General features: G+C 45.5%; 1 protein-coding gene across 1 annotated transcript in view; it reads left to right on the forward strand.

The window, feature by feature from the left end:
- The window catches only part of malrd1 (MAM and LDL receptor class A domain containing 1), a 499,008-nt gene that overhangs the window by 44,940 nt on the left and 438,879 nt on the right, over window positions 1-15,189 (forward strand). The window contains exon 5 of the mRNA XM_038796452.1: window positions 1,021-1,117. Coding sequence (XP_038652380.1) covers window positions 1,021-1,117 — 97 coding nt within the window. The remainder of the gene's footprint in view (window positions 1-1,020; window positions 1,118-15,189) is intronic.

The raw sequence follows: 15,189 nt of genomic DNA on the forward strand, positions 1-15,189 counted from the left end.
GGATGGGCAACAAATACTGCCCACATCATTTGAAAGAATTTTAAAACCTTTTATTACTATTATTAAGTTTTAGAACATAGAACATAGAACAGTACAGCACAGAACAGGCCCTTCAGCCCTCAATGTTGTGCCGAGCCATGATCACCCTACTCAAACCCACGTATCCACCCTATACCCGTAACCCAACAACCCCCCCCCTTAACCTTACTTTTATTAGGACACTACGGGCAATTTAGCATGGCCAATCCACCTAACCCGCACATCTTTGGACTGTGGGAGGAAACCGGAGCACCCGGAGGAAACCCACGCACACAGGGGGAGGACGTGCAGACTCCACACAGACAGTGACCCAGCCGGGAATCGAACCTGGGACCCTGGAGCTGTGAAGCATTTATGCTAACCACCATGCTACCCTGCTGCCCCTTTATTAAAACTTTTATGACAAACTTTAAAAACATTTATTAAGTGAAGAAAATGGGAGTCAATTACAAAAATTTTAGGTAACTCATGGGTTATGACTTTAGCCAAAACTTGTGATTAATCTGCTGATTTATAATTTATTCATAATAAGTTGCTTTAAGAACCATAATTCAATTTCAGCATCAGCAGAGTTTAGTTATTAAAATAAAGGAAGATAGGGGCAGCACAGTGGCACAGTGGTTAGCATTGCTGCCTACGGCACTGAGGACCTGGGTTCGAATCCCGGCCCTGGGTCACTGTCTGTGAGGAGTTTGTACATTCTCCCCGTGTCTGCTTGGGTTTCGCCCCCACAACCCAAAGATGTGCAGGGTAGGTGGATTGGCCACGTTAAATTGCCCCTTAATTGTAAAAAATAATTGGGTACTCTAAATTTATTTTTAAAAATAAAGGAAGCTAAGCGTTCATTCAAAATTGACTTTGAGAACGTTGATGCACTTTTACAAAGCTTTTTTTATTGTGTACATGTGTTTTATATTTGCAGTGTCTTTGTTTTTGCAGGATTATCAGTTTTAACTTTGTATTTACTGTATACATGTACAGGTTGTTCTTCAGGGCAGTATTTTTGCCAATAATCAACCCAGTGAAGTGCTTGCCATTGACGATATTTCCTTCAGCAATGGCTGTCTCGCAGCTCCAGGTAAATTCATCAAGACAAATGATTACTTAAATGGCTATTGAAGTTTAGAACCATTCAAACATTTACACTGCAGTTACTATTTATGCAAAGGTCTTGTGGGGCAGTGGGTAGCGAGTGTCCCTGTCTCTGAGCCAGAAGCTCCATGTGCAGGTCCCATCCCAGGACTTGATAGGCAAGGAAAGCATGTTCAAAATGGTCAAACAGGCTTGACTGTCAACCTGCAAATCCCATCCAAACACGTCAATGGTTGGTGGTGTGGGAGACTCCTCGTGTAGTATCAATGGGTGCTTGTGTGAATGCAACAAACATTCTAATGATGAGAATGCAATTGACACTCCATGCTTGATGTGGAGTGGTGCACCTTCAAGCTATAAGTCCCATGTGATAGACTAGTCACCAGTTCCATGAATTACTAACTACGGAAGCTGACAAAAGGCTTCCTTGGTGCACCACTAGGTGTAGGAAGAGAATTGGAATGGGCTATTTATGTGGTTGGACACAAATGATATAAACAGCATCTTAGAGAAAAAGGATTTTGTATCATAGTGCCAACAATATATGCAAATTAAAGGATGCATTCACTCGCACTACACTCCCATTGGTGAGCTTTATTTGAACTGAACATGGGCCAGGAAATCAAAGTTTGTGTTGCAGCCCATCTCCGATTTTCACGCACTGCAACTGTGGCCCCACTGTCGTGAAGAATTACTGATCAGCAGCAGCCTGAACCTTGGCTGCACCTCCATGCAAGCATGGTGCAATGCTGACTGAAAGGCTCATGCAGCATCATCTCCTCTTCAGCTGCCTTCAAAAGGAGTTTGCTTTCTGGACTCTGTTTCTTGCCCTTGGATTCATGGCTTAGGTATTCTTTTGCTTCAATGTTGCCTGTTAAGGCCCTTGGCTTTCAATTTTGGAAAAAGCTGGTAATTGATTGGCTTTTCCAAAGGATTTCACTCTTTTCACCATTCCAGTATGATCCTTCCTGTTTATTGTCCTCAATCCTGCAATTTTCTCTCAAACACATTTCCGTTATCAGCATTAGAATGTTTGTTGTATTCACACAAGCACCCATTTTTGCTAATAATGACGTATTAAAAATATTTTCACAGGATGTAGGCATTACCAGAAAGGCAAGAATTAATTGCCCATTGAAAATTAAGAATTTAATGCCCAGCGATATTTACCCGATATTTACCCGTGAGAAGATGGTGGTGAACCACCTTCTTGAGAAGCTGTCATCTATTTGTTGTAGGTACATCCACAGTTAGTTAGGGAGACAGTTTCAGCAATGATTACGGAATGCAATGTATTTCCAAGTCAGGGTGGTGGTATGACTTGGAAAGGAACCTGCAGATGGTCATGTCCCCATGCACCTGCTGTACCTGTCCTTTCAGGTGATAAAGGTCATGTGTTGGGAATAATGACCTTGGATAATTTGCCCCCATGATTCACTTCCATTTCAGTTGATCCAAAGCCGATTTGTAACTTGTTTCTGAGAATCTTGTCGAATGTGTACTTTGGATGGGTACAGAAGAGGTTTACCAGGATGTTGCCTGTTATGAAGGGCATTAGGTATGAGGAGACGTTAGATAACTCTGTTTGTTCTCACTGGAACAACAGAGTTTGAGGGGCAACCTGATAGAAGTCTACAAAGTTATGAGGGGCATGAACAGAGTGGATAGTCAGAAGCTTTTCCCAGGGTGGAAGAGTCAATTCCGAGGGGGCATAGGTTTAAGGTGCAAGGGGCACAGTTTTGAGTTATGTGAGGGAGTTTTTTTTTACACAGAGGGTAGTGGGTGCCTGGAGCTCACTGCTGGAGGAGGTGAGGGAAGCAGGGACGATAGTTTTGTTTAATGGGCATCTTGACAAATACATGAATAGCATGGGAATAGCCGGATATGGGCTCCAGAAGTGTAAAAGGTTTTACATGGTCGGTGCAGGTGTGGAAGGCCGAAGGGCCTCTTCCTGTGATGTACTTTTCCTTGTTCATTGCTCTTAGCACCCATACATGTTTTCCTCGCGCCCAGCGCGGGGGCAGAGAATTACCCAAAAAAGGCCCCCCCCATGCCATTCACTCGCCATCAATGTGACGCCGGTTGGAGCCGTTGGAAAAGGCCACCCCCCGGTGATTCTCCGCACTCGACGGGCCGAGTGCCCATCGAGTTCCGCCGGCGTGGTTCTAATGAGGTTCTACCTGGCAGGAACACAGAGTCGCGGCCACCATGCACATGCACAGCCGTGCGGTCTGCCCAGCAGGGCCCCACCAGCAGCCAGAGCTGCAGGACATATGCCGGAGGCCTGCGAGCCCCCTGGAGAACGGGGAATCACCCCGGACTTTCGAGGAAAAAGTCTGGAGTGATTCGCACCCATTTTCCAGCAGGAATGAGTACTTAGTGCCCCAAAGGGAGAATTCCGCTCCATATACCATTCTGACCTGGAACTATATTGCTGGTCCTTAATTGCTGTTGAGCCAAAATCCTGGAGATCCCTTCCTAGCAGCACTTTTGGCTGTACCTATACCAGATGGAAGGCAGCAGTTCAAGAAGACAGCTCACCACCATCGTCGGAAACTGTAATAAATGTTAGCCTTGCAGTTGCCCCTATGTCCCAGGAACACATAACAAATGTCATTTTGTACATGGATAGTGGGTGAACTAGTGAACGTGTGCAAATAGCTCTCTTTCACTCTTGTACTGAAAGGAAGAGAAACTTGAAATCCAAACTATGCACATGTAATATTTTAAGGGGAGCTGCATTAATGATAAGATTGTCATGGGAGGAAAAGGAAAGGAGAAAGTAAACAAGTGAAGAGAATGAACAAAACTGAAAGAAAGATTCAATTTTGCCATACTAAATGGGTATGACTGAAGATAAACGAAAATGTATGCCATCTGGAAGTTTACGTCCGTGACCACAATCTATCTCACGGGGGCCTCACGGTAGCATGGTGGTTAGCATCAATGCTTCACAGCTCCAGGGTCCCAGGTTCGATTCCCGGCTGGGTCACTGTCTGTGTGGAGTCTGCACGTCCTCCCCGTCTGTGCGTGGGTTTCCTCCGGGTGCTCCGGTTTCCTCCCACAGTCCAAAAGATGTGCGGGTTAGGTGGATTGGCCATGATAAATTGCCCGTAGTGTATGGTTAATGGGGGATTGTTGGGTTACGTGGGTTTAAGTGGGGTGATCATTGCTCGGCACAACATCGAGGGCCGAAGGGTCTGTTCTGTGCTGTACTGTTCTATGCTAAATCTATGCTATCTGACACCTCATCCAACCTCTCGATTCAGTTAGTATTCTTCCCTCTCTGTCCTGTCCTTGGAGATAAAAGGTGATGAATCTTTGGGAGCCAGGATTGTTTAGACTTGGGGATTGCCTGCTTCTGTGGAGATATTTATTGCCACCTCACAGCTCCAGTAAAAAATGGAAGATTAATAAAATCCTTGAAAGATATTTTCAGATTAAATTCTGTTATAATTAATCATTTCACCAGCAAAAATAATTAATCTTCCCGAAGTGCCCTGTCACTCCTAAATCGAGTCTGGAAATGTTCAAATTCAAATAAGATCAGCTCCAACTTATAAACCTTCAGTTTATAAACGCTATATATAATATAGAACTTTCCTTTTTTTTAAATGTTAAGTCCTTGATTTTGCAAGGCCCTGATGGCGATGTAAGAGCCTCTTATGCAATAGAAACAGGGTGGCAAGTAGGCTGACTGACTCAAAATTCTTAAGGCTATGTGAGGAAATTTATAAGGCAACAATTTAAATGTGTGGTGCTTATTTTACTCGTGTGAATACCGTGGTAAAGCTCTCACATCATATTTCACATTTTCAGGTCGGAAACCATGCAGGTATGGATCTTTCCTATAGGAAGCGTAGTTCTAAGACATAGGAACGTGAATAAGCCTCGCTCGTTACATTCAATTAGATCTGAAGAAGAGTCAGACAGGCTCAAAATGTTAACTCTTGTTTCTCTCTCCACACATGTTGCCAGACCACCTGAGTCTCTCCAGCATTTTCTGGTTTTGTTTTCGATCATGGCTATTTTGTCCACCATTGTTACACATCCAATACTCTTGCCGAATAAAAATCTAACAACCACAGTTCTGAAATTTTCAAATGACCTCATCTCAACCAGCTTCTTGGAGAAGCAAGTTCCAGATTTTCACTATCCTATGTGTGAAGAAGTGATTGCTGGCATCACCTCTGAACGGCATAGTTCTAATATTAAGGCTATACCACCTTACCCTGGACAATAACTTTATCAATTCCTGTAGTCATCTAAGTACCCTTCAGTCGTCTACATTAAAGAGACTACCAGCCTACTTTGTGCAACAAAAGAAAGCACATGGACTGTTAAAGCAAAGTGACAGGAAATAAGTTTCACATGACATGAAATAAATATTTTTCTGCAGAATTTACTCCTTTGTTACTTTAGCATACCAGACTGCAATTATTACACTATCTCACTTTGTCTCCACAAAAACTGACTGGAAATTTGCAGTTGGAGCGCCACAACTAGACAGAGTTTTGATATTTAAAAAACCCTCCACGTGTTTTGGGCGTGATTGCTGGACGTCTGTTTAAAATCTGCCTGAAAAGGTGCCCACCAGATTTTCCTACACTCACCTGTTCTTCAGCTGAGCTGTTACACACATTTGCCACAGGGTCACTACCTCATAGCTGCTGATTTCCTGGGAAACCTGTTGTTGTTTGCTGTTCCTTGGCTCCCTCTTCAAGAAATATCTATCATACACCCTGGACAGATTGGCTTGCGAGGTGATGCATTGCTGTGCTTAATAAACATAGAAACATAGAAAATAGAAGCAGGAAGAGGCCATTCAGCCCTTCGGGCCTTCTCTGCCATTCATTATGATCATGGCTGATCATCAAGTTCAATACCCTGATCCCACCTTCCCCCCCCCCATATCCCTTGATTCCTTTATCCCCAAAAGCTATATCTAATTCCTTCCTGAAATTACACAAGTTTTGGCCTCAAATACCTTTCATGGTTGTGAATTCCACAGATTCACCAGTCACTGGGTGAAGAAAGTTCTCCTCACCTCAGTCCTAAAAGGTTTACCCCTTTTCCACAAACTATAATTCCTAGTTCTGGACCACCCCGCCATCGGGAACATTCTTTCTGAATCTATCCTGTCTAATCCTGTTAGATATTTGTAAGTTTCAATGAGATCCCCACTCACTCATCTAAATTCGAATGAATATAATCCTAACTGACATAGTCTCTCCTCGTATGATGGTCCAGCCATCCCGGGAATTAGCCTGGTAAACATTTGTTGCACTCCCTCCATAGCAAGAACAACCTTCCTCAGATAAGAACACCAAAAGTGCACACAATACTCCAGGTAAGGCCTCACTAAAGCCCTATGCAATTGCAGTAAAACATCTCTATTGCTCTCCTCAAATCCTCTTGCTATGAAGGCCAACATACCATTTGCCTTCTTTACTGCCTGCTGTGCCTGTATCCTGATGCACGAGGATACCAACGTCTCGCTGAGTATCCACCTCTCTCAATTATTTTAGGGACAGCACGGTGGCACATTGGTTAGCACTGTTGCCTCACACAACTAAAGATCAGGGTTTAATTCCGGCCTCGGGTGACTGTGCAGAGTTTGAACATTCTCCCTGTGTCTGCGAGGGTTTCCACCGAGTGCTCCGGTTTCCTCCCACAGTTCAAAGATGTACAAGTTAGGTGGATTAGCAATACTAAATTGCCTCTTCCTGTTCAATGGTTTGGTGGGGTTGCAGGCATAGGCAGGGGAGTGGTATGTAAGGTGCTCCTTTTGAGGGTCAGTGCAGACTCGATGGACTGAATTGCCTCCTTCTGCAGGGATTCCATGATTCTATTTCAAACGTTACCTATGGGATATGAGCATTCCCAGTTTGGGTTTGATGCCACGATTGATTTTCTGTGTAAGAAATATAAAAACAAAGAGCACACTGTATGGTTGGTGGTGGCAGCTGACTCTCGTAGAGGGTGATGTCTATTTAGAGTCGTAGGTTTCTGCCATGGGCGTGACTGAAATGGTTGATTCTCAACCTATAGATCTTTGACAGAACCTTGGTAGACATCCGTGCATCACTTTGACATAGGGGTGTCAGCATTGGCAGTTGATGCTCAGACAGCTGAGAAGGCAGATGAAGGATGTAATGGCAATGTGGACCCAGACACTGAGATCTGAGAATCAATTAACAATGCTGACACCCCTATGTTAAACAAAGTGATGCATGGTCTTCCTCTGCTTGTTCTACTATTGAAGACATTTAGGACTGCATTTTTTCCAGCATATCTTCCTGCCCTGGATGGTCCAACCATGAGCAAGGAGCTCCTGAAGGCATCACTCAAAGGATCATCAGAATAAATTAGCCCCTCCATCATGTCAAGGTGGCGATGACTGGAGAGAAGCCTTCTCCTTGATTGAAATCAACAAACTGCATCTTCACTCTCAGCCAGATTCCAGAGAACTAGATGATTGAATTGACTCTATTGGTCCCTTCCCACCGTGAAACTTGCATATGGGCTTTACTGGACGATGGTGATCAGTTTCCACCTTTAACATGCTTCCTGCAGCAACGCTGTTACAACATCCAGCAGAGTACTGTAGATCCTGGCCTGGAAATTAAAAATAATAATCTTTATTAGTGTCACAAGTAGGTTTACATTAACACTGCAATAAAGTTTCTGTGAAAATTCCCTAGTCGCCACACTCTGGGGCCTGTTCGGGTACACAGAGGGAGAATTCAGAATGTCCAAATTACCTAAGAAGCACGTCTTTCGGGACTTGTGGGAGGAAACCGGAGCACCCGGAGGAAGCCCACACAGACACAGGGAGAACATGTAGACTCCGCACAGACAGTGATCCGAGCCAGGAATCAAACCTGAGCACCTGGAGCTGTGAAGCAACAGTGCTAACCACTGTGCTACCGTGCCGCCCTTAAGCAGTGTCATAAATTATTTTTATTCTTAAACCGATGGTGAAAGTGGCCAGTTTATAATCTAGGGAGGAAGAGGGATGAATGAGGAAATCAGCATTATCAGATGACTGAGTGAGTGCCTTTTAGAGTTTGGACAGGAAGTGTGTATTTGTTTTGTCAATTTTGAAAAAGCATTCAATCAGTTTGTCTGGATTAAGCTCTTGACAGTGCTGAAAGACAATGGAATATACTGGAGAGGTAGACAACTCATAATAAATCCGTAAATCGGTCAAATAGTAACAGTGAGAGTAGCTAACGCCAAGTTGAAACTATTGGCGGAATCTTCCGATATTTTTTGAAGTGTCGATTTTGGTGAGAAAATTGAAGAGAATCCTGCCAGTGCCATCGGCGAGAACAATCGCCGTATTATCTGCCACTTTGTGAAAACAAAATTTCCACGAGATTCACGCTGCGCTCGTAGCAGCCTGTCCCTGATTCACTCGGTCCTATTATTTGATCTCAGCAATTGGGGTTTGGGGTGCGCACCTTTTAAATGCCTCCCCAGCAGTTGTTTCAAATCCACTCAGGGGAATGGCAGCCAGGACGACAGCCCCACCATTCTCAGAGAGAGCCCTGACCAAGATGCTGGATGGGGGTGGAGCAGAGGCACGACAGCCTTTACCCTCCACAGGTAGGCGACCAGTCAGCAAGGTGACCAATCCCGCATGGAGGCCGTGGCAGGGGTAGTGAGGACAGGGATCCAGTGCAGGAAGAAGATGAGTGACCTTCTTCATACAACTAGGGTAAGACACGCTTCTCATGTGTACACCTGCACCCATTAACACACCTATCACACTTCCATGGTGATCTCATTCCCAGCCACCTCATGGCGTCCCAACACTTGTTTTCCAACCACCCCCTTCCCCATTATCCCACCGGTAGAAGAGTGGCTCCTATTCTCCTCATATGCCTTCTTCCACTCACCTCAACACATGCCAGATTTTATTGCCATTTGACCTGGCATATTTCCTGCTTATATTCTCCCCATCTGTCTCATTGCAGGACAAACTCGAGCACAATCACCATGAGTGGGCACAGCCTGCCGGTGTGATGCCTGAGCTGATGACGCTCACTCCTTTCCAAGAGCCAGTGCAGACTCGATGGGCCGAATGGCCTCCTTCTGTACTGTAATTTCTATGATCCGCACATTGACAACCATGCCACCATGGGGAATGCAGAGCCACATGCGTGCAGTCAATCAGACTCTGCACTTGGGGCAAGCGTGCCAAGTGGCCGAAGCCTATGGCCCTGGCGTTCTGGCTCACTTGGTCCCAGTTAAAGTTGATGTACTGGTGAGCCTTCAAAAATAGCTCATCAGTCACCCCTCTTATGCATTTATGTCTGGTGGTCTGGGAGATGCCACAGAGGTCACTGTGCAGCCCTCCGAGCTGTTGCTTTCAGGTCCATAGGAAATGGGTGACCTCCTAGTCCATGAGGCGACAACTGCTGCATCACCTGACAATGGTGGTCTACTGTCCCTCTGGACAGATGCAGTCTTCTCCGGCACTGGATTTCCAACATCTGGAGGTGTGATGTTCTCCTCCAGTACACACATGACTGGTAGTGTCTCCACCGAGCCACCTCCAAGTGTGACCTTGCCCCCGCTCACTCTGCAGGACCAGCCATCCTCTTCTCTGCAGTGCGCCGGTCCTGTCCAAATGCAGCTGCACATTGACATCATTGCTGTTGGTTCACTGCTGGCAATAGCACTTCCAGCTTGACTAGCTCCATGGTCCTCTCTATCCAAAAACTGAAAGGAAAGAAACAGAAATGTCAGCTTTGATGAGTCCTGAAATTCCCCTGACCCAGAAGGCTCCCAACACAGGGGACATCCGCCCGTGCACATCCCCTCACGTGAGTGCCTGTTAATGAGCTTCACTCCCTTCTCTCACACACAGTGGCCATAAATCCACATGAGCATCTCGCAACTCAATGTGACAGATGGATATCTACTTTGGATAGCAGGGTTGACTGATGAGCTCTGTAGCCTTTGCTTCTGACATTGGGGGGGGGGGGTAACATCAGTATAATTTATCTATTATCTAGGCCTAGTTTCGGGAGCCGTTCAGAGGAGGAGGAGCAGGCTCTGGGTGAGTATAAAAACTCACTTAACCCGGGGATCGAGGCCTAGTTTCGGGAGCCGTTCAGAGGAGGAGGAGCAGTCTCTGGGTGAGTATAAAAACTCACTTTAACCCGGGGACCGAGGCCTAGTTTCGGGAGCCATTCAGAGGAGGAGGAGCAGTCTCTGGGTGAGTATAAAAACTCACTTTAACCCGGGGATCGAGGCCTACTTTCGGGAGCCGTTCAGAGGAGGAGGAGCAGTCTCTGGGTGAGTATAAAAACTCACTTTAACCCGGGGATCGAGGCCTAGTTTCGGGAGCCGTTCAGAGGAGGAGGAGCAGTCTCTGGGTGAGTATAAAAACTCACTTTAACCCGGGGATCGAGGCCTACTTTCGGGAGCCGTTCAGAGGAGGAGGAGCAGTCTCTGGGTGAGTATACAGACCTAACGGTAACTTCCTGTTTTCCACTTTTTTTTCAAAAGTGACGTCAGAGGGAAGCTGTGATCTGATTGGTTGATAACCAATCTGCCCCAAATTTAAAACTCGTAAACTTAAATTAAACAAATTAATTAATTAGAGATGGCTGGTCAGGTGATGTGCTTAAGCTGCTTGATGTGGGAGCAGGCAGATCCCATTGCGAGCTGCAGCGACCACATCTGCAGTAAGTGTTGGTTGCTCGAAGAACTCCGGCTCAGAGTTGATGAGCTGGAGTCTGAGCTTCACACACTGAGGCACATCCGGGAGGGGGAGGCTTACCTGGACACTTTGTTTCAGGAGGTAGTCACACCTGTCAGAGTAAATAGTTTAAATCCTGCCAGTGGCCAGGGACAGCAGGGTGTGACTGCAAGTCAGGCAGGTAAAGGGAACCAGCGGTCAGGAACTCAGGAGCCTCAGCCCTTGACCCTGTCCAACAGGTACGAGGCACTTGCTACCTGTGTGGATGGCGAACAGGGCTGCAGGAAGGATGAGTCAGCTGACCAAGGCACCATGGTTCAGCAGGCCATTCAAGGGGAGGATGTAAATAGGCAAGTTGTAGTTGTTGGGGATTCTATTATCAGAGGGATAGATAGTATCCTTTGTGAGCAGGATAGAGGGTCCCGCATGGTATGTTGCCTGCCCGGTGCTAGGGTGCGGGACATCTCTGACCGGCTTGAAAGGATATTGGAGAGGGAGGGGGAGGATCCAGTTGTTGTGGTCCATGTCGGTACCAACAACATAGGCAAGTCTAGGAAAGAGGACCTTTTTAGAGATTATAAAGAGCTAGGATTCAAATTAAAAAACAGGTCCTCAAGGGTCATAATCTCTGGATTACTGCCCGAGCCACGTGCAAATTGGCATAGGGAGGCAAGAATAAGGGAAGTTAACACGTGGCTGAAAGAGTGGTGTGGGAAAGAGGGGTTCCTTTTCATGGGACACTGGCATCAGTTTTGGGACAGGGAGGACCTATACAGTTGGGATGGTCTCCACCTGAACCGAGCTGGGACCAATGTTCTGGCGAAAAGAGTAAATAGGGTGGTCAATAGGACTTTAAACTAGAGATTGGGGGGGGAAGGGAAAGTCAGGGAACCAAGAGGTGAAGGAATCAGTGGGAAGCGTAGCTGCTTAGGATTACAAAAAATCACGAAAAGACAGAGCTCAGGAGAGGTTACGATAGTCCCCATCTCACAAAATATGACACAGTGTATGGAAAGGCTCAGTAAACCAAGGTCCACCACACTAAGAAAACAAAAAGGGACAGTCAATAGGGAATTAAAGGTGCTATATTTAAATGCCCGCAGTGTACGGAACAAGGTAGATGAGCTTGTGGCCCAGATTGTGACTGGCAGGTATGATGTGGTAGGCATCACAGAGACGTGTTGCAGGGGGTTCAGGACTGGCAGTTAAACATCCAGGGATTTACAACCTATCGAAAAGACAGAGAGGTGGGTAGAGGGGGCGGGGTTGCCTTGTTAATTAGAAATGAAATTAAATCAATAGCACTAAACGACATAGGGTCAGACGATGTGGAGTCTGTGTGGGTAGAGTTGAGGAACCACAAAGGCAAAAAAACCATAATGGGAGTTATGTACAGGCCTCCTGACAGTGGTCAGGACCAGGGGCACAAAATGCACCACGAAATAGAAAGGGCATGTCAGAAAGGCAAGGTCACAGTGATCATGGGGGACTTCAATATGCAGGTGGACTGGGTAAATAATGGTGCCAGTGGACCCAAACAAAGGGAATTCATTGAATGTTTACAGGATGGCTTTTTGGAACAGCTTGTGATGGAGCCCACGAGGGAACAGGCTATTCTGGACTTAGTGTTATGTAATGAGCCAGAATTGATAAAATATCTTAAAGTAAGGGAACACTTAGGAAGCAGTGATCATAATATGGTAGAATTCAGTCTTCAATTTGAAAGAAGGAAGGTAGAATCAGATGTAAAGGTTTTACAGTTAAATAAAGGTAATTACAGGCGCATGAGGGAGGAACTGACGAAAATCGACTGGAAGCAGAGCCTAGTGGGAAAGACAGTAGAACAGCAATGGCAGGAGTTTCTGGGAGTAATTGAGGACACAGTGCAGAGGTTCATCCCAAAGAAAAGAAAGGTTATCAGAGGGAGGATTAGGCAGCCATGGCTGACAAAGGAAGTCAGGGAATGCATCAAGGCAAAAGAGAGAGCCTATAATGTGGCAAAGAGTAGTGGGAAGTCAGAAGATTGGGAAGGCTACAAAAACAAACAGAGGATAACAAAGAGAGAAATAAGGAAGGAGAGGATCAAATATGAAGGTAGGCTAGCCAGTAACATTAGGAATGATAGTAAAAGTTTCTTTAAATACATTAAAAACAAACGGGAGGCAAAAGTAGACATTGGGCCGCTCCAAAATGACGCTGGTAATCTAGTGATGGGAGACAAGGAAATAGCTGAGGAACTTAATAAGTACTTTGCGTCAGTCTTCACAGTAGAAGACATGAGTAATATCCCAACAATTCAGGAAAGTCAGGGGGCAGAGTTGAATATGGTTGCCATCACAAAGGAGAAAGTGCTAGAGAAACTAAAAGGTCTGAAAATTGATAAATCTCCGGGCCCAGATGGGCTACATCCTAGAGTTCTAAAGGAGATAGCTGAAGAAATAGTGGAGGCGTTAGTTATGATCTTTCAAAAGTCACTGGAATCAGGGAAAGTCCCAGAGGATTGGAAAATCGCTGTTGTAACCCCCTGTTCAAGAAGGGAACAAGAAAAAAGATGGAAAATTATAGGCCAATTAGCCTAACCTCGGTTGTTGGCAAAATTCTAGAATCCATCGTTAAGGATGAGATTTCTAAATTCTTGGAAGCGCAGGGTCGGATTAGGACAAGTCAGCATGGATTTAGTAAGGGGAGGTCGTGCCTGACAAACCTGTTAGAGTTCTTTGAAGAGATAACAAATAGGCTCGACCAAGGAGAGCCAATGGATGTTATCTATCTTGACTTCCAAAAGGCCTTTGACAAGGTGCCTCACGGGAGACTGCTGAGTAAAATAAGGGCCCATGGTATTCGAGGCAAGGTGCTAACATGGATTGACGATTGGCTGTCAGACAGAAGGCAGAGAGTTGGGATAAAAGGTTCTTTTTCGGAATGGCAACCGGTGACAAGTGGTGTCCCGCAGGGTTCAGTGTTGGGGCCACAGCTGTTCTCTTTATATATTAACGATCTAGATGACGGGACTGGGGGCATTCTGGCCAAGTTTGCCGATGATACAAAGATAGGTGATGGGGCAGGTCGTATTGAGGAGGTGGGGAGGCTGCAGAAAGATTTAGACAGTTTAGGAGAATGGTCCAAGAAGTGGCTGATGAAATTCAACGTGGGCAAGTGCGAGGTCTTGCACTTTGGAAAAAAGAATAGAGGCATGGACTATTTTCTAAACAGTGACAAAATTCATAATGCTAAAGTGCAAAGGGACTTGGGAGTCCTAGTCCAGGATTCTCTAAAGGTAAACTTGCAGGTTGAGTCCGTAATTAAGAAAGCAAATGTAATGTTGTCATTTATCTCAAGAGGCTTGGAATATAAAAGCAGGGATGTACTTCTGAGGCTTTATAAAGCACTAGTTAGGCCCCATTTAGAATACTGTGAGCAATTTTGGGCCTCACACCTCAGGAAGGACATACTGGCACTGGAGCGGGTCCAGCGGAGATTCACACGGATGATCCCAGGAATGGTAGGCCTAACATACGATGAACGTCTGAGGATCGTGGGATTATATTCATTGGAGTTTAGGAGGTTGAGGGGAGATCTAATAGAAACTTACAAGATAATGAATGGCTTGGATAGGATGGACGTAGGGAAGTTGTTTCCATTATCAGGGGAGACTAGGATGCGGGGGCACAGCCTTAGAATAAAAGGGAGTCACTTTAGAACAGAGATGAGGAGAAATTTCTTCAGCCAGAGAGTGGTAGGTCTGTGGAATTCATTGCCACAGAGGGCGGTGGAGGCCGGGACGTTGAGTGTCTTTAAGACAAAAATTGATAAATTCTTGATTTCTCGAGGAATTAAGGGCTATGGGGAGAGAGCGGGTAAATGGAGTTGAAATCAACCATGATTGAATGGTGGAGTGGACTCGATGGGCCGAATGACCTTACTTCCGCTCCTATGTCTTATGGTCTTATTATCGAGAGGTGAGAGAAATCCATGGCGCTCAATGTTTAGGGGACGTCAGTTCCCAAAGGGTTAACTAGTGGATACCAATCAGTGGCAAAATCATGCATAACAATGCTGATTTAATGGGTATAATTGACTCATCAGGGATGGGTCAGGGATGTTATTAATGAAGTGGCTTCCTCCCGTGGCAGGCAAGGCCTGCCTGTTTAATTTTAAGATTCCAATTTGTATTAAGCCTCATCCTTAAATTTCACCCTCATTCCCACAGCTCTCATGGGTTGCAGTTAAGGCTCCCATCTTGAACAGCCAGCATTCTCAAGATTACATCCATGATAGCCTGGATTCCTGGACCATTGAGATTGCATTCCATACATCTCTTTCCCTAAAACAATATTTTGCAG

The sequence above is a fragment of the Scyliorhinus canicula genome, chromosome 5 (assembly GCF_902713615.1).
Source record: "Scyliorhinus canicula chromosome 5, sScyCan1.1, whole genome shotgun sequence".
In the NCBI taxonomy this organism is placed as follows: Eukaryota; Metazoa; Chordata; class Chondrichthyes; order Carcharhiniformes; family Scyliorhinidae; genus Scyliorhinus; species Scyliorhinus canicula.